This window comes from Merops nubicus, unplaced genomic scaffold (assembly GCF_000691845.1).
Source record: "Merops nubicus isolate BGI_N331 unplaced genomic scaffold, ASM69184v1 scaffold7430, whole genome shotgun sequence".
Classification (NCBI taxonomy): domain Eukaryota; kingdom Metazoa; phylum Chordata; class Aves; order Coraciiformes; family Meropidae; genus Merops; species Merops nubicus.
Window position 1 is genome coordinate 31,991 of NW_008580784.1, and position 19,605 is coordinate 51,595.

The window sequence follows — 19,605 nt, forward strand, 5'->3', positions numbered from 1 at the left end:
TCCACATCTTTCTTGTATAGGAGGGACCAAAAATGAACATAGTATTACAGGTGTGGCCTGACAAACATGGAGTAGTGTGGGATAATGACTTTATCTCTGCTGGTGATTCCCTTGTTGATGCAGCCCAGCACTCTGTTGGCTTCCTTTGCTGCAGCAGCACACTGGTCACTCGTACTGAGTTTGTTGCACACCAAGACCCCCAGGTCCCTTTTCGCAGAGCTACTCCCCAGCCAGGTACATCCCAGCCTGTACTGCACTCCTGGATTACGTTTTCCCAGGTACAAGACCTTAGACTCATCCTTGCTGAACTTCATAAAGTTCTTGTTAGCCCACTCTTCCAGCCTATCCAGGTCTTCCTGAATTGTGGATCTCCCTTCTGAAGTGTCCACTTCTTCATTTAGTTTGGTATCATGACGCTAGATCCCATCATCCAGATCACTTATGAAAATATTAAACACTACTCACTCCATATGAACTGAGGAGGTTGGTTGGGTAACTTGCAAGTCCAAGCATTGCAGTTGTGTGTTTTAAAGAATATGAAGTTCAACAGGACAGATTGGTCCATTAAGACAAGAGCATGGAGTTTTTATTAAAAAGGAAAACAATCAAAACCTGAAATTTGGGCTCATCATTCAAGCTGTAGTACCAATGCACTTTGAAGTAGACTGTAGTAAGAAAATTAATAATCCTTTCCCTTGCTTTGGCACTCCTCCCGTTGCATATTAAGCCTGTGAGCTTGTAAAGAACAGTTTCCACATAAATACACAGCACATGTAATTCAGAATGTGAGGCTGATTCTACTGATGAACATTAATTTTAGCCCCATTGATCAATGATCATGTATCTTGTTCTGTTACTCTCTCAGGGGTGTTTGTTTGCCAAAAGCTGCCATCAGTAATCAAAACACTGCTAAAATGCTGCAAAATGTCTCAGGCTTTTGTTCCTGACTTCAGCCCAAATCTCAGCAATGGGGTTGAAGGGATTTCCTGTAGATCCTAGGGATAACCAGGCCCAAGGCTGGATGGAGCCATTTCTCCAGTGTTTCTTGGTTTCCCCTTCTCAAAATAGTCCCCATACTGTCTTACACCTCTAGAAATGATGCAGAGGAAAAGTTAATGTAGTGGATAAAGCTCTGCTGGTGAGTATGGATCCTGCTCACCTGCCCAGATAATGGAAGATGCTGTCAGTTATTGCAAGTACAGCACATAGGAAATGGCACTGGCAAAAGGGAACACCTCGGCACCTCGGTCCTCAGCATCGTGGCTACTGTGATAACGTATCAGCACAGCTCCCATCCACAAGTCATTCAAGCTGAGCATCACTCTTGATGTTTTGCATGGTGCTCTTCCTCCATTCAGTCCTTAACTGCTTTGAGCTTGTTTAACCATGCTAATAATATGCAAAAAAGGTCTTGGTTTACAAGGAGGAATTTTGTTCTCAACATGAACATTTAAAAGTTTCTTATCACTTACAGAATGTGGCTCCAAGTGAAATAAAAACTTCAGCTCATTAATATTGCTAATAAAGCTCTGTATGCTGATGAGCTGGGCTTCTGCAATTAGAAGCCAAATACCAAGCAAGCCCTGGTGAATCAGCATATGCTCTGCTACTGAGCTTTCTAGAGCTTATATAGTGACACTACTGACTCCTATTTAATCACACAAGATGACAGCACTGAAAGGAGATAAAAAGGGAAAAAAGGCATTTGTAAGCAGGCAACAACTTTAAAGAGCTGTCTCAGTTCAGCTGGGAGGCTGTGGAAGGCACGCTGGGCAGAGAGGCTATAATTGCCTTTAAGATTACATGGGGTTTAAGACTACTGAATTTGGACCACCAGGCACAGTTTGTAATTTTTCTGACCTTGCCCACAGGTTTGGAATGCAAAGGCTAACCCTTGTTTCCTCTTGGCTGAAGATCCTAGGGGCGTGACACTCCACTAGAGCCCAAATGGGCTTGTGGACAGGCTGTAGAAGAAGAGGAGTGGGGCAGATGGAGACGCTGTGCGTGAAACTAGGTGGAGAGTGGGGAGGCAGCAGTGGCTGCACGGCTGGGAAGAGTGGCACAGGGCGGGTGCCAGAGGGAGCGCAGGGGCCACCTAAAGCACGTTCCTCAGCTCCATGCAGGAAGCCTCAACGCTTCCCACCCATATGGTGCCTGAGCTAACATTAGAAGCGTTCCGCTTGTGCAGAGCACCAGCTCGGGGAAACGTAGCAAGGCTGCTCCCAACAAATGTGAAACTCTTCATCCACTTGCCCCCGCACACCATCTGCCCGGTTCATCACCATGGGAGGGCAAGCTGGAAGCAGTTCCAGGGCAAACAGCCTACTGAAAGCAGAGAGAGCAGAGGGGAGAATCTGTCCTCAAGTCCTGTTGGCATCGTTTGGCAGGCTGGCATCATGACTGGTGAAAAGAAACTCTGAAACCCTGTCTTGATACTACTTACTGAAGAGCAGCTTTCTAGAGTGGAAAATAGTTTGGTGTGCCACTCGAGCACTCCCGTGTCCAGAGTAGTGCCGACATGTCCACTGAAACGGGCAGTGTGACTGGTCTGAAGTCCTGGCTGTGTCTCTCTGGCAGAAATGCCGTCACCTTGGATGAATAAAGGTGAGGTGGTCTTTACTGCAGTGCACAACTTAGTTTTTTCCAGCCATGGGTCTTCCCTTGCATGTTTTGCCCCATTCCTTCTTTTTACCTGCTTCCTTCAGGGTGTTCACAAAAAAATGCCCCTTATCAAATTGTTTGCTCGCATCTCAGTGCTGTTTTCAAGCACAGGTTCAGGAAAGTCAGATCTTTTACCTTCTGACTTCAGGATAAAGAATGGAGACACAAGAGATCCAGCACTAGGCAGTAGCCTCCGCTGGATTCTCCTACTGCGTGTGCGATGCACACACCTGGGTTGGAACCAGAGGTGGGATTTCCTGTGCAAACTCCTTTAGCTCCACGGGGTGTATCAGGGCTGCAGGAGAGAGAATATTCCCTTTCACACAGGCACTCGGCAGCACAACGGGCTGTGGTGGAAGCTGGATTTCAGTGAAAGCTCTCAAGGTACAGCACAGAAGCTCTTACACTCAATAAATTGGACTGGACTCCTTCCAGACAGCTGGCTGTGGTTTGCTTTGTGGTGGTTGGCTTCTGGAGATATCCCTGCAATGGAAAACTTCTTGCTTTTTAATAGCAAAAGTATAATGGTATCACAAACAGTAACAGTTCTGCCCTGTCCTCTTGTTGCTATTGTGGACCATATTTGAGCTTAAGGCAATTTGTGTGTTTGCTTTCGGGTGTGGACAGAAGTTAGCATTTTCTGTGAGGCTGGTGTGCTGTCTATAAAGTTTTAGACCTCTGGTCAAAACTGTAACAAATGTTTGGATGTAAGAAAGCAAGTTCTGTCTGCAAGTGAGGCACTGAACTCAACTGTAGAAGAAGCAAGCAATGTTTTGTCCATTTGAAGCTGTTCTGAATGTACAGGGTCCCAGCAAAGATGATTGAATGGATAGGAGACATTGTTGGAAATAAGCTTCAAGATTGCTGTCCAAGGGACTGATATGATGACTGAGTCAGCAGGGTGTCTCTGTATTTCAGTCTCCAAATACAGGATGTAGGCAGACAACAGACAGAACAAAGAGGAAAACAATCAGGTGATAGCATCCCCCATGTTAACCAAAGGTGCTTGGCAACTAAAATCCTGTTTGTAAATAATACAAATTATGCTATGCCAACCTCAAAGATCAGCTGGAGTTGGAGCCCTTCAAAAAGCTAAGCTTTTGGGGAGAACATCCCACGACGTGTAGCCCTCTAAGGTGTAGAAAGGACCTCGGTTTTTACTGCAAGATTTATTTTTCCTTCTGACGGGACACAATTGCCTCTTTCTTGCTGTAACCTTGATCTGTAGCTGAATTCCAGCTAGGGCATGTCAGATAGGAAGGTGAACAGACGTCCAAGAATGCTGCGGCTTTTTGCAATATCATCACCTTGGCCAAGGAGAAAGACAGTCTTTTGAAACCTCCTGGATATTCATTCATAAACTAATGCTGTTGTACTAATGAAGGAATTCCAGATTAGTCCTTAACGACTCCATAAAAGAGTTAGTTGTAGCACTGTACAGAGACAAAAAGCAAAAGCCCCGTGCACAGGATGACTAAGAAATAAGAGAAGCAAATAAGTTAAAAAGGATCTAAATAAAATAAATTGCATCTACTTGAGAACCACCCACCAATTCCATAGCTGGAAAATGCTGAAGTGGCTATGGTTCATCTTTTTCTGAAGCATTTGGTTAGTTTATAGGAATAACTCACCTGCTTCTTCAGTGGGCTTTTAGACCATTAAGCCACTACTCTGTAAATATAATCCTCTAAAGATTCATTGGGACTCTTGGAAGCTGCAAATCTTTACACATTCAGTATGCAGGGGTCTTGGACTGCACAACATCTCCTTCCTTTATCATACTACTTTTTTCTTTTCCTCCAAACTCTTTAAGCTGTGCTGCTGATTTCATTTTTTCGCTCTGATAACCTTGAGAGGTGCTGTTAGATAACTCATGAATTAAAACAGGGAATATAACAATGTGTGCATTCCTGAGAATATTCTCAAGAGATTTCCTTTGAGATAGTGGCCAAGAGGAATGAATGCCTTGGTCATGCAGACCTCGGAAGTATCCCAGATGTAACTGGTGCACCATAGACCCCTGAGAAGCAAAGATTTATTAAAGGTGCAAGGTCTTAGCAAGAATGGAATGCTAATGAGGGAGGAAAACACATAAACTGCTTTATGATGCAGTAGTATTGCTTTAAACAAAAACACTGAGTGGAATCTCATCAAGTATTTCAAGGCAATCATTGTCTTTCAATCTTCTTATGATTTTTTATTTTGTTTGTGTGTGTGTGTGTGAAGGTTTTAAAGATCTATGGCAAAACCGTTTTTAAGAGCTACTGACCATGCAGGCAGGTAGGGTGCAGTTCAGCTGGATGCTCCTGACACCTGATTTAATGTATTTGTATGACCTTGAGTCCCAGGCATGGTGATTTCTTGCACTTGCCACTGGACATCAAACATCCCAGCCGGTCAAAACAGGATTATTTCCTCACAATCAGTGAGCCAGTAAAATATTATACAGAATACCAGATGATTTATTTATCCTCTCTGCTTGAATGATTTGCTGTTCATCACTGCAGCTGTCCCAGACAGGCCTGTGAGCAGGCTTGGGAGCTCAGGAGCCGGCGTGCCTCACTTGAGCGAGCGTGCGAGAACGTGAGCCCTGAGCCCTGAGCCCCTCCTGCCCACACAGGCTGCAGGAAGGAAAACACCTACAACGCTGTTCTTGCTATTAGGTTTCCTTTGGCTGTTTGCTAGTTATTAGGGGGCTTTTTACTTGGAGTTCAATCATCTCCTAACAGGGTTGGTGTGAAGGAACAAAATATAGATTTGGGGTTATTCTACTGAGCTTTGGGAGCTACTAGTCAGCTTGAGGGTGTGATATGAGCAGCACCAAAACAAGCGCCCAGTGCAAGGGTATCTAACCATCAGTAAGAACAGGTGGATTTCCAAATTATCCAGTGCTTGGTGACCACCTAAGCCCAGGTGATCTTGCCATAGAGACATAAGAAATGTTTGAGGTGGGCTGAGTGCAGTTTCTGGCACTGGTTTCCTGTATAAGTGACCCTGAGTAATTTAGGTAACAGGTTGGCTGTAATCCCCCCAGAAGCACCTCAGCTATTCTTAATGGCTGTGCTGGGACTGCTTATTGGAGCTACGCCAGAGTACAGAAAAAAATGGATGATTCATGGGGCCAAAAACCTGAGCAAAATAAAACTTCAAAGGCATCTGGCTGATTTCTATATTTAACTGCCTAATAACAAAATATTTGAACCAGCTTATTAATTAAATAGGCACCCTCCTGCAAGCACTTAAACCTGCAAACAAGTTCAAGTCAGTTCTGGTGAGCTGTCTGAAAAACACCCACTGTCAGGAGAGCACTCTGCTTCAGGTTACAACTGAAGATCCTCTCTTTGTGCTCTGTACATGGCTACAAGACTAAGCCATGACTGTCCTGCTCCTGCCCTCTTCTATAAAATGCATTTCCTGTCAGGAACTGTGTTGCAGGCAGAACCACAGTGACTTAGGTGTGGGAAGCCTGAAGGACAAACTTAAACATAACGTGTTCTCCCTCATGCAGCTGTGGCAGGCGTGGCTGAGCTAAGCAGAGAAGTAAGCAAACAAAAGCAGATTGTACAATGAACTACAGGGCTTCTGTTGACACCATTCAGCCAATCTCTAAAGCATTTGAGGGTGATGGACAGAGCTCTTCACCTTACAGGTCATTCTTCCCTCCTCCGTGGGACAATGAAAATTCTGCTGGGAGGAAAACACATGCAGCTGGCAAGTGTTCTTTGTTGAAGGTGAAGACACCACCATTTACCAGGTACTTGGATGTGGGATCAACCTACCATATATAATTTGAATAAAAACAACAGTCCAGGTTTATCCTTGGTCTATAGCCACTCAAAGTCATTTCAGTTGGTAAATGACTAAAGTTTCATTTTAGTGGGAAAAAAAAAAAAAACCAACTCTTTATCTGCTGTATTTTGAAAGCATGCACTTCATCAGTGCAGTTAACACACTGACTTGAAGGGCAGCATTTATTGAAGTACCACGCTTGCAAGGAATTAAGTAAGCTAGGTATGACTGTGCCTTTGAAAGATGTCAGAAAAATATCTGGCTTTTAGAATGCTTCAGTGCATATTTTATCAAGACCTTCAGCATATATAACATAAGCAAACACATAGCTGCCCTCCCTGCTAAGGCATTAGCGGTGGTTAGTGGAGCAGAGTGGTGCAAGACCAAAGGCAGATCTTGCCCAGGAAAGCCAGCTCGTTTTCCTGTCTGTGAAGAGTGGAAATTTAAGGGTGGAAACCTAGCCAGGACAGAAAAAAGGGAGCCAATATAATCTATAGATGGCTGCATAAACCTTGCCAGATCATTAACAGGAGTTGGCAGGGATAGGAAATGTCAAATTGTTTTTGTGTGGTGGGATTTGGTTGAGGTGGAGCAATGTAAGGCAAATTGGCTTTGAGGTTTACAAGCATGCCCTCTCTTCTAGCTTAAAAGAACCACAAGTAAGAGAGGAAACCAAGGCAAGGTCCCCACACTCGGGCCTCAGCTGCTATTTTGGGTGCTGCAGATTGTGACATGAGTGTGGAAATCCCCCCTCTGGAGCACTGCAGCCGACGTGCCGCAGGGTGCATGCACAAGGAGGCTCCTTTTTCCTTTCCAGCTTGCTGGAAAATGTCCCCAGAGCTGAGCACTAACCTATCCTGCAGCACTCCTCTTACACATCTGAGGTGCTTGGTTTGCCCATTTGTTAAAGAAATACAAGTTCTGTTGGTCTGGTGACTACTGAACCACTTTGTTTTGTAAAATTCTAGCTCTACCTTCCAGCCATGCTTTAGTTATTAAATAAAGAAATAAAAAAGTTCTCATTGGGCTGGCAGAATAAAGAAGTGTTCCATGGAGAAACATATCTTGGTACAAATTTCATTTTGTAAAACATTAGGTTATTCTTTGTGGCCTCTAGAGCTCATAAGAAATATAGAGATTTTCTGTCTGTAGCCAATAGCCTTTGCTGATGCTAATTCTGTTATTCATGTTATCGATTGTCAGCAGTTCCTACCCAGACCCGATTCCTGAAGATCCTTCATGAAAGGAATGGTAGGATATGAGGACATCCAGGGATGTGAATATGCACTTCTTTGGACTCTGGGTACATGTTCACTTTGGTCTGTTAAGACATGACACAGAAGGAGCCTCTTATCTCCATACCCAATGGTATGGAATTTACCACTGTAAACTCTTGGCAAAGATAAAGAAGTTGTAAAAAATTCCAATGAAGTGGGAAGCAAATAAGACTCCAAACAACTGTACTGAATGATAGAAGAGATGTCTCGATGTTAGGCAACCCTTCTTCTCACATCAGAGAAACATACAAAGACATCATTTTGTTGAGTAGTATCATTATTGAAAAACCTGTTATCACTTTTTGCTTTTGGTAAGAGCCACATAAACCTGGCTCAGCAAGCTTTTATTACTCTGCTTGTCAACTGGTACCCTGGACACGTGGAGAAATCCTTAACACAAAACTAGCTACAGGTCTCCTGTTACTGCTTCTGCTGCTCCTGAAGCTGCTGCATCTTACACAGGATACTTTGGGATGGAGTGGGAGAGACAACAGGAATTTCCTTTAGGTCAGATTCCTGAAAAGAGATGGTTTGCCTTGCTCTGACACACAGTGTGCCAGCAGTTGCTCATCTTAACTAACCAGGCTCTGCTGACTGCTGAGGATTCAGGATTTGATGACAGCTCGGTGACTGCTGTTCTCCAGCAGTTTTCCCTCTTGTACCACTTGGGTTGCTTTTAGGTAGGTGTACAAAACAACTGCTTCCAAAAGCAGAGGGCAGATGCACTCTGCCAGCTTTGCCAAATCTTTCATTCTGCTGATTCATGCTGCGCTGCCTGGCGCAGCTCTGGGACCACTTCAACATCCAGCTATTACTGGATGGACCTGTAGGCAGAATTCCAACCATGTCCAAAGTGGGACACCTTTCTGTGCTTCTTCCCAGCCTTTGGATGGATTCACCATCTTGAGAAGGGATCATCTCCTCTGGGGACAGCACACCTACTGAATTAAAATCTTATCAGGGAATTCTTGCCCCAGGGTAGACACTATATCCAGTGACAGTCTCAAATCTCCTTGGTTGCCTCTAGAGTTTACTTTCTTCTCCTTCTGACTGTGAGAGCCAGAAAACGCTGGGTCAGCACAGGGGAGCACAAGTGCAAGGCTAGGACATAGCTGGAAGGATCTCCTTGATGGGAACCATCATCAGTTGGAATTCCTTTAGGAAATAAAAAACCTGCCCTCAGCTACCCTTCATACAGTCTTTAGGATTTAGGCTAGGGAGGTAACACCGTGAAGCATCTTTAATAAAAACACTCTTGGCTTTGACATAGCTTGAATTACCCACAACCTGTGCAGACTGCAGCACTGTTGCTGAATGCTGTGGACAATCTGAGTACTTACCTTTGCTAGCAATGCTCTCTCTGGACTTACATAGGAATAGCAAGAGCAATTCATCCCTCGTGCTAACCTAACCCACGTTAGTGGCCAGCGTTGTCTCCTCACCCTACCCCTATTCTACACAAGCATTCTCTTACTAGGCCATTTATTTTCATGGCAAACAATTGTTGGAACAGCTTTCCTCTGCCCTCTGCTGGTTTTCCCAGGCACCCATTCTCAGCTTAGAGTTGAAACTCTTCCTTTAGAACACCAGTAGGTTTCCATAGGTTTCCTCCATGTGCTTCTGGCTGGGCTGCAGTGAGCAGCAGGACAGACCCACAGGTGCATGCTACACAAACTGCCTCCCTTGGCTTCCCTGGGACCGACACCTGGCGCTGGAGGCACCATCCCTGCAGGGGTTCAGAACAAGTGGAGGCATGACACACGCTTTCGTGCTCATGGTAGTGCTAGGCAGACAGTTGGACCTAATGATCAAAGATTCAGTAAGGTTTATCATAGAATCATAGAGGTCTTTTCCAACAACTACCAGTTTTCATTTCACTTACTTGCATTTCTTTCTGAACTAGACTTCAGGAAATTCAGGCTATCCCCATCTTCTCATAAGCAGGTTTCCTGGGGCAAATCTGCTCAAAGAAGGAAGTAGTTTCCTTTGGTTGCCCTTTCATGTTGAGAAGAGCATGGAGCTCCATGCACCTTCAGCCTGAATCTTATGGACACAAAGTCATTTGTCATTAGATCAGTTATCTCCTTGTATTTGTGCCTTCACTACCAAGACTCTTCTAACACCTACCTCTAGGACTTTAACAGCTGTTGTAGGTTATGACGAAGACTTTTCCAGAATAATTGTCCCATCCTTAATATGTTTCATATATTCCACCAGTGTTTTGTGATAGCTATAGGGTTTGCTACCGCTCTGATGCTCACTGCTAATACTGGTACTCAAAGCTAGTTCAGCAGATTCCTGGTTACACAGTCTAACCCTTCTATTTCTGAACTTTTGTGGCATTTCTTTTGGCTCTATGTGTGGACAACCTAACTCGCCCATGAGCATAAGGCCCTTTGATAGCAATCTCTAAGTTTAAAGAAAAAGATTCAAGCAGTCCAAAAGGCCAGATGCTGAAGCCTGACAAACATATAGGTAAGATATACCCTCAGTGCTAGGAACTCCGACCATAACTGCAAGTCTATTGCCAGGTTTTACAAGGGTATAAAGGATACGACGTCTTCAGATTCACACAGCTTGAGTCACATAGCTGAGACTACATCTCCTACTACAAACTTTGAGAGTAGAACCCAATAACCCAGAGTGAACCCTCTAGAATTCAATTCAGCCATGAGCTAGATGCAGCTATGGATACACAATGGCAGCCATTTGGCCTTGCCAGGAAAAGGAGGTACTCATCCATCCACCCAATTTCAGTGTTTTGGATGTGAACACAGCCTTTCCTTAAAATTCTGTTTTGGTTTCCTCTTCAGTCAAATCTGTACCTGTTTAAAGTAGTAATCCCTTGGTTTAGAATACTGTGTCAAGTCTATAGCCTGCATTACTGAGCAAGTTCTGTCCTCTCAGTAAAAACAGGAACTGTAAAGAACTTCCAGGGCAGCAGAATTTACTAAAAAAGGGAGGGAAAAAAACCCCTAAACCACAGATATCAAACAAACAAAAAAAGCAAACCACCCCAGCCAAATCCACACGAGATTACACAGCACACGTCTCCATGGTGAAATAATCCCTTTTCCCAAGAGTTCTGTAAATACACCACTACTTTACAAGTGCTAATATGGCAACAGCACTACTTTTTCTGAGCTTACTTCTTAGGGAGAGCTTAGTGGATCATTTTAAGAGGTTAGAATACAATGCTCATTGACAAACTCTTCTCCCACCATTCCCAGTGCTAGTATGCACACACCATTCACAGGAAGAAAACTTACACTAAAATTTTGTCAATGAAAACCACTAGTAGGGAAACCAGAGTAATCCTACAAGTTAGAAGTGCAGCTTGACTGTAGTCAGCCATAGCTCCTTTGCAGTGGACAAGCAACCAACCAGCCTTTCCCTGCGGCACATGCTCCCAGCACCTTGCACCCTGCAGCCCGGGGCCTCAGGAGCTCGTGTGCAAGTGCCCACCTCCTCACAGGAAGGCCCAGAAGAACTGCCAAGGTCTTGGAAGCTTTTAGAATCTACAACACCTCGACCAACACCAGTGCTGCTGCCTTAGCTCTTTAACAAGAGGCATCCTCTACACCTGCCCGTAACAGTTCACCTGCTGAGGTGGGAGAACATGTCCCTGTTCTGGACAACACAAGCTTTTGTCCACTTTCCCTCACCAGATCATATAACACACCAGTTTTGGTTTTTGTTGTTCAGTGGGAACAAATAAAGTTACTTCAGAATTTTAATAATGAAATCTTTCACAGATCATCAGAAATTTTTATTGACATCCTTCTGGATGTTATGGTAATTTTGAGCAGTTTTTAGGTAATGAAAACTCATTAAATTAAACATAAGACAACTGCACTGTAAATTATTCATCCAGCCCTGAGCATTAAGCAGGTACAGTCAACTTCTGGGGACGATATTAATCCTGGAGTTTTGTTTTCCATCTGTGCATTTCTTCAAACAGTTATGACTTAACCTTCCCAGAATCTCTGATCTAGTATTTTCAGCTCAATAATGCCAGCTAGCAGTCCCAAACACCCAAATCACTCATGTCTGGCACCACAAGAGAAACCCTTCAACACACTCCATCTCACTCTCTTAGATGCAGGATCTTCCCTTGGTCTCAACCATTTTGCAGAACTGGAAACTGAAGGTATTCAGACAATGTCAAATGCCCCACAAGAATGGACTGCACAAAGATGGGCAGCAAGACTATGCATGTGTCTTTATGCCTAGCCATGAAAATTTTGCCACATATTCCATTTAAGATATTTTATTTTTTTAGTCAGGTCAGCCATTATTTAACTGGAGGAGATAAGCCCCCTGCTCTTCTTCTAGACAGGAAGGCACACCAGCACATCCTCATTTGATACATACCCAGTCCATTTAAATAATGGAATCCTTGACCCAGAAACCACTAAATCCCCCTTCCCAAAGCCAGCTGCAGGGAGCGCTCTCGGGAGCTCAGAATCTGACTTGTGCCCGGAAATGCATCTGCTTTGTGGCATTGTTGCTCATTCCCGTCTTGAGCATCCACTTGGACTTCATCCTCTGCAGGTACTGCATGTCTCGCTGCTGAGCAAGGCCTGCCCCTTCAGGGAGAGAGGAGGAAAAGAGAGAGGGATAAGCATCCATAAACTTGCTTACTGCTTCTACGCAAGCCAGCTAATCTGCTTGTTTACACCAGCAGCTAGCTGTGTGCTTGCCTTCCCACACTTCTTTTCAGTTCTTTTGTTTTGCATTCCAGTGTGCACTTCTTTTAATTCAAAAGTGGATATAGATCGCATCCCTGCTCCCCGGCTAAATAAGTGTTCTGACTGTCAGAGTGATTTCATCAAATCATCAAAAAGCAGTGGTATTTTTGACAGGTAGGGAAAAGGATTGTTACCCTAGAAACCAACAACTCTTACGAAGTCACCAAACACCACAAACATGCCTGTTAATGAACCAAAGGGCTCACACAGAGGCTGTGCTGGATTTTAGACACAACCAACCTCCTGTAGCTCATTCTGCTTGGATGCCAAGAAGGAAAGGAAACCGAGTGGAAGACAAACAACTGCACAAAACCCCACAAAAGTGAAACAAACTTGATCTAATTGTAGAGTGATGACATCCTGGAACCTCCTCCTCTGCAAAAACCTCACGTTGTCACTTACCTGTTTGATTTGTCCATCCCAAAGCTCTGTACTGCTGCAACACCCGACCCACTGCCTTCTTATTTTTTGCAACAGCCACTGTTCTTGACAGACCGAAGCGCTGCCTGTAGTACCTCATTAACGAGCGGTGACCCACTCTGGCGCCTGTTCAGAGGAGGGGACATCTTACTGTGCATAAAGGAACAGAGCTTCTGGAACACAGCAGTCAAGCATATTGTCAGCACTGGAAAACCCCTGTGCTGAGACTCTTTTAAAAGGCCAAGACACTTAAAACTTTATTACAAAGTCAACGTACTTCCTCTAAGAGCTGCTGTACTGCACTCTGCCTTAAAGAGCAAAAAGAACCAAGGAGTGCTGTTGTTTGAGGGCCTTAGCTCAGGTGACAAACAGGCAGCTACCAGAAAAGACAAGTTTAATTAGGGGACTGAGCAGAGGCAGTGCTGCTTCAAGAAACCAGGGAAGTAACTTGCTGATATTCAGGAAATCTGCTGACACTGCACATTTCAGAATGAAAAGGCTGAGGACCCCTGTACAAAATCCACCAAAACTAGACAAAAATGCAAGCAAGAGTGCCTAGTGCTATACAAGGCAAGAGTAAGGCTCTTTGAACTAGTTTACTAAATTAGTCACCAGCTGTCTCAGAAAAAAAAAAAAACAAAAAAAAAAAACCAAACCAAAAAAATCCTAAGGTAATCTACATTATAGGCTCTCCATGTGGCACTAAAACAAGATGTGGAAACTCCTGGAGTATGGCATGTGAGCTGCATGACAGCAAAGAGGTAAAGTGAGCCAAGGAACCCCCTGCCCCAGTCCACATACACATTAATGCTAAAGAAGCTGAACTACTTGGTAGTGAAAATAACAAATGGTGAGGACAATCTTCAAAGACACTTACATGCAAAATTACTTTCCCCCTTGCCAAAGGAAACCACTATGATGACCTGTGCTGCAGGTAAGGGCTGCAGCTGTGAGAAGAGCAAAGGAAGTACATCCCAACACAAGTCCTATACCTACCCGAAGGAAGGATCAGCTCCATGGTGTCATCATCATAATCCAAATCTCTCTCTGCTGGACGCCCTCCAGGCACATCTGCATCTTCCCCATCCTTGTGATCAGGATAACTGCTCCTGTGGAAGAGCAGCAGTAGGTGGTTTATACCTGGTGAGCAACCACAGCTATCCAGTCCTTTTACACAGAACTGCCATGCACAGCTACAGCATGCCACAAACATTGCCATGTTTCACCTGCCTTGGCTTAAAACTTCTTCCTAGGAGCACCGTGCCCTGAACAGGAGCTGAAGACAAGCAGCACCCTTCCTCCACCCAGTTCTACAACTCAGCACGGTTCTGGTGCTGCACACTGAATGGTGACTTCCTGGGAAAAGCCACCACTGTGCAGCCCACCAGCTCTGCACAACTACCGAGTGCTCCAGAACCTCTGTTAAAGCCACCTGTCTCCATAACAGGAGGTCTTTCTGACCAAAATGAACGCAGCTGGGGATAAGCCTCAGCAAGCTCAACAAGCCTCTACAGATCTCCTGTTTCACTTAAGTCCAGCTACTTAAAAAATACAAAATAAAAATCCACAGTAGGTATTAAGGCCACAATTGGCCTAAATAGGAATGAAAGAGACAGTTGTGCCCTTTTACGGTCTTTGCTGGTACACTGAAATCTAAACTTAGTAACAGCAAACATCCAAAACAGAATTCAAAACATGTTTTCATGTACGACTGATATTAGTGGTCACAGGAAAGGAGAAACAATCACATTGTTATGTTTACCTAGGAAAGTGGAGAACCAGCTACCCAAAACAAGCCCCAGAACCAGAAACAGGACCAAATGTTAAGAATGATTAATAGTTTCTGATGTAACATTCAACTGTCCTTTTGTCTCACCCCATCTGTGCTCTACTCCAACAAGTGTCCTCACCTAAAATCATAGAAGTCTGCAAATTCCAGGGCAGCATCTCCATCTGTGAAGAGTTTGCAGTGGCTTTTGTCATTCATGTGAGCTTGCACTGCTTCTGTAGAGTAGAAGGACTTCCCTTTTTCATTGCACCAGATGCAGATCTTCCCAACCCCGACCTTCTCTCCTGCAGAAAACATTGCCACCTATGTTAGCCTGAACAGAGCCTCCCCAGTCAGTAGTGCATGTTCCTGTGATGCAGGCTTCCCAGCCTGCAGGCAGACACACCAAGGAAGAGCCTTGAGCCCTTCATTTCCAGAAAAGCCCTGCTGTTCCTTGACCCTATGGCTGCCTCAGGGACAAGCCTATGCACTTAAAAGATTTCATACCGCAAGGTATGGACCACTGTGCATTCTCAAGAACAAATCTCATGTTTCCAACAAAGTTCTTTACCTGATACTCAAAAATTAGTTTATTCTCATCATTATTTGTAGACTTTGATGAAGACATTTTTTCTAGCTTTCAGCTCTCTCACAAGTATTGTAAACCAGCAAGGAAGATACTTGCAACCCGTTAGTAGGATAACACAGTTCATATGCACACTTTAGCAACAGAGTTTTGTCCTAAATTTCATGTTAGCTGAACAACTTTATCTCCATTAGAAAACTAAGTAAGACCTATAGGGTGCATGACCACATGTTTGCTCAGTGGGGTTTTCTCTCACTCTCTCCCAAAATGCTGCGTTCCTGTTCACAATCAAAATACTGAACTAGACAGCACTGAGATATTACACACACACAAAAAAAAAAAAATCAAAACCCCCAAACATTTTAAGTCATATCCAAGTGGAAATAAGCAACAACAATATATATCATTATCCTGATAAAATATCAGAGGATGTTTACAGGCATACCCAGGTACTTGATTAGTCCTCTAAGATCCACAAGGTACTCTATGTCTGGAATGAAGAAACTGTGAGCTTTTGTCATATGGGCCACATTTTTTGTGAGAGATCTTGAGTGGTGGGGACAGAACAAGCAGTCCGTGACTGGTATGGCCCCAACAGGAGTGCTTTCTGCTTCTGCCTGCTCCTCTTCTTCTCCCACACTTTCCATCTCTTCTTCAGAGCCAATGTCTTCATCAGAATCCATATCTTCCCAGTCTTTTAAAGGAATTAAAAAAAAAAAAAAAAAGAAATTATATGATTACTTCTCCCAAGAAAAACAAGTCTGAATTAAGTTAGAAAAAGCTACTATAGCTATAAGAATAGAAAATGCATTATTTTGTAAGTGCCACACAGTCACTTCCAGGTGGAAGAATACACCACTGCCAGTAAAACACATCTCATTGTGAGATGCACAACAAAGCTCAAATCTGCTCATAAAAAAAGTTGGAGGGGAAAAAAATATCAGGCCTGTCATTTTCTCACCTATTAAGACTTCATTGCTGTTTTGAAGCCCTACATGTAATTCAACACAGCAAAATAATATATTTGTGGCTCATTAAAAACAATACAGCTCTGTCAGAATCATGAAAACACTCGTTTCCAGCAGCAATGGGAAACATGCTCCTGCTCACACATCCATCCGTAACTAAACGGAGCAGAACAAATCCAGCTGCCACAGGTATTCCCCAGTACTCTACTCCTGCTGGTCCCCTTCCGTTGCCATGTGTGTGGAGTGTTTGAGACCAGGGAACACGGTGCTCCCCAGCGTTGTGGGCTGCTAGCCACAGATCTGTGCTATAGGATGTAGCTTAAGCATTTTAAAAGCCTGACAGTGAATGAACAGGACTTGTAGGAAACATTCCTGGACGAACACTTCAAGGGGAAAATTAACGTTCAGAACCCAACTGAGGTTGCAGGGTTACAAGCTATGACTAACACGTTCATACAAAAGGTAGGCAAGCTGGCTCCTCCTTCAGGCGTCAGGCTGCACGCCCAGAGCTGGACGTTTCTTCTCCTGCAGAACCGATTCCCCGCACTGCAACCGAAGTTTCACCAGCACACAACTGCTGCAATAGCACGACACGCCGGGTTCAGTGCTGGCGCTGACGCGGTACAGCCCCACTCCATTCAAACCTGTCCCCTTGCTGCACTTCAATCATCCCACACAATTGCTCCCATAGATGCATTTGGAGCTGCACTGTCAACCACAGCACTAGAAGCATCCAGGTTAAAAATAACCCTTTTCTGGGAACTCTGAAGCTCTGATCTTTTCAGTTGTCTGCTTTCTAGGCTGACCTCCATCAAAGAGCTGTGTCCACACAGGTGGTGAGGGTGAAGCAGCAGGAACAGGCAGTTGGAGTTCCACACTCCCACCTCCCCTCCAACAGATCCGTACAGTGACTGATGGGACAGCAGCAAATGATCATGACTGGAATTTTGTTCATCTGATTTTCACAGTTAGTTTTAGGGTAACCTTTTATGTTAGCTTCCCTAAAGGAAGCTTCCCCTGCAATTTTATGTGTGAAACAGGGCTCACATTAGTAACAGTTTATATTCAGGATTCACACACATCAGTATCTTCCACAGCTGGTGGTCCAGACACTAACACAGAGTCCCTGACACGGGCCACACAACTCCTTTGTTCAGCTGAAAATATAACCAGCAGGAAGACCTTTTTCAATGGAAAATGTTGTACTACTGCAGAAACAGGAGAAGGCTTTTACACAAACCCAACAATACAGCTTATCCTAAGCTCTCTCTCATCAGCATGCTTACTGCCTTACCTTCTTCCATATCATCATCTTCCTCTGCCTGCTGTTTGGCCAGCTTCTTTGCTTGCTGTTCAAACCACTGCAGCCGTGGAGGTTTTTCGGGTCGCTCTCTAGTCTGGGATAAGCTGGCACTTCTCGTAGACTCTGGTGAGCCTCCTGCATTACCAGGAGGGAAAGGTGTCTTCTTTGGGGAGGAAGACGGTTGAGCTCTGATGGCTTGCTGAATAGCTGTGTTCATTTCGTCTTTGTTTACACTCTCTGGGCTCAGCCCCTTCTCCAGGTTCTTTTCATTTAATAATTTCACCTTCTTGCTGACAGCTTGAACAGCTTTCTTCTCCAGTTCCAGGTGCTTCTTGGACTTCAGGTGATTTTCATAGGCATTGAAGGTAGAGAACCTCTTGCTGCAAACTGTGCAGTAAGTGGCAGTGATTTTGTTCTGCTCCTCTGCTACTGCTCTTTGTGCCAGGACTCTCTCTTGGAAATTCTCAGCAGTGACAGGAGGCATGTCAGCAACCTTACGCTTCAGATTGTACCTATGCCAGTCAGTTTTGTAATGGGCTCGCTGAATGTCGGCGTCCTTGAAAGCCACACGGCACGTGATGCAAGTGTAGGTTGCCATGACTAGGAAGTGGGGGAGAAAATATCATGTTATAAAGATAAATAGCAACCACAAAAAAGCCAACCAAACCAAACATCCTGACAGCACCCACATAAGGCAGCGTAAAAGATACAGTTTTTGTACAGAGTTGAGTTTATAAACACCAGCATTAGCAAACACCAAGTTAGGTACTAGGAGAGAAAAAAAAATAGCAACTTCTCATTCCATAGCAGCACCAAAGCACCCAAGCTCTGAACTCAGAAAACAAAAGCTGTGTTATTTTATCTGAAATACTATGAGCATCCATTCAGTGTAGGAGATGCTTTTTGTTTGAGGAAAACATATTCTCTGCACATCAAGGGCTCCTGACTGCTCTCTGAAGCATTCTCCTCCCACCTGCAGAGCTCCCTGTCCCTTTCCTAGCCAGAGCTGGTATTTTACCGCCATAAACCAAGCAATGCAGAATCACATTTGCTGTCAGTCACAAGAGCCTTGTAGGAACCTCAGGGACAGAACAGTGTGATCTGAGAGAGCAGCTTCACACTAGATTACCCTGGGGGTAATAAAAAAAAACTCCAACTCCTGTTGTTTTATTACAAGAGCTATCTAACTCCGACAGTCTAGAATCATAAACGCATCTGATTACTAAGTGGAGAAATAACGTCTTCAATTCAAGCTGCGTAAGGCAGAAAAAGCTGCTACAGAATCCCATGCAGTCATGCCAACACTTCCCATTGCCCATGTGTGCTCTCACCCACCATTCTAACCCACAAAACCAAAGCACTCAATTTTCTCCTGGGTGAAGCTCAGGAAAACAAAATTTGAGGTACTCACAAAATCATAGAAGGATTTGGGTTGGAAGGGACCTTAAAGATCATCTAGTTCTCCTTGCCATAGGCAGGGACATCTCCCACGGGACCAGGCTGTGGAAAGCCCCATCCAACAGATGGAGCTTCCACTGATGGGACAACCACAGTTTCCCAGGGCAGCCTGTTCTACTGTCTCACCACCCCCATGGTGAAGGGATTCTTCCTTACATCTAATCTAAATCTATTTTCTTCCAGTTTGAACCCATTATTCCTCATACTCTCTCCACAAGCCCTCATAAAAAGTCCCTCCCCAGCTTTCCTGTGAGCCCCCTCAGTACTGGACCGTAACAGTAAGATGTCCCCAGCGCCCACGCACAACCAAGGAGCAGCCAGCCCTCCGAGACACAACTCAGTCTCCCTGCACGGCCCTTATTACACCCCATTTTAGCCATTTTTATCTGAATTTAAGTTAAGCTGGTGTCCGTTAAGACTGACCCCTCAGAGCGGGCTAAGGGGCAGGCAGGCGTTTATGGTACAAGCACCAGAAGTGACACCACAACGCGAACCACGGAAAAAAGGAACTTAAACTATTAAACCAGAGCCAGACGAAGCAAAAGGCGAGTGGCGGGGCGGGCGGTGGCTGCGAGGCTCAAGGGCCGCCGGGCGCGGTTCAGGCCGGAGCCGGAGGGCAGCGCG

General features: G+C 44.6%; 1 protein-coding gene across 1 annotated transcript; it reads right to left on the reverse strand.

Moving 5' to 3' along the window:
• Window positions 1–12,094: 12,094 nt before the first annotated feature.
• On the reverse strand, window positions 12,095–18,125 carry ZNF622 (zinc finger protein 622). Its single transcript, XM_008939004.1, has 6 exons — window positions 17,515–18,125; window positions 15,698–15,946; window positions 14,809–14,971; window positions 13,895–14,007; window positions 12,881–13,024; window positions 12,095–12,316 (listed from the first exon to the last, which is right to left on the reverse strand). The coding sequence occupies exons 1-6, from the start codon at window positions 18,119–18,121 to the stop codon at window positions 12,189–12,191; spliced, it is 1,404 nt and encodes a 467-aa protein (XP_008937252.1). The 5' UTR covers window positions 18,122–18,125; the 3' UTR covers window positions 12,095–12,188.
• Between the last annotated feature and the right edge of the window lie 1,480 nt (window positions 18,126–19,605).

Bases quoted from the DNA above. Each gene is read 5' to 3' on its own strand.
- ZNF622 (XM_008939004.1), bottom strand. From the start codon at position 18,121: ATGGCAACCTACACTTGCATCACGTGCCGTGTGGCTTTCAAGGACGCC. The intron at 13,025-13,894 runs GTAGGTATAGGA...TCCTCTGAACAG, and splicing joins GGAGCTGATCCTTCCTTCGG to GCGCCAGAGTGGGTCACCGC. The intron at 12,317-12,880 runs GTAAGTGACAAC...CTCTCCCTGAAG, and splicing joins GGGATGGACAAATCAAACAG to GGGCAGGCCTTGCTCAGCAG.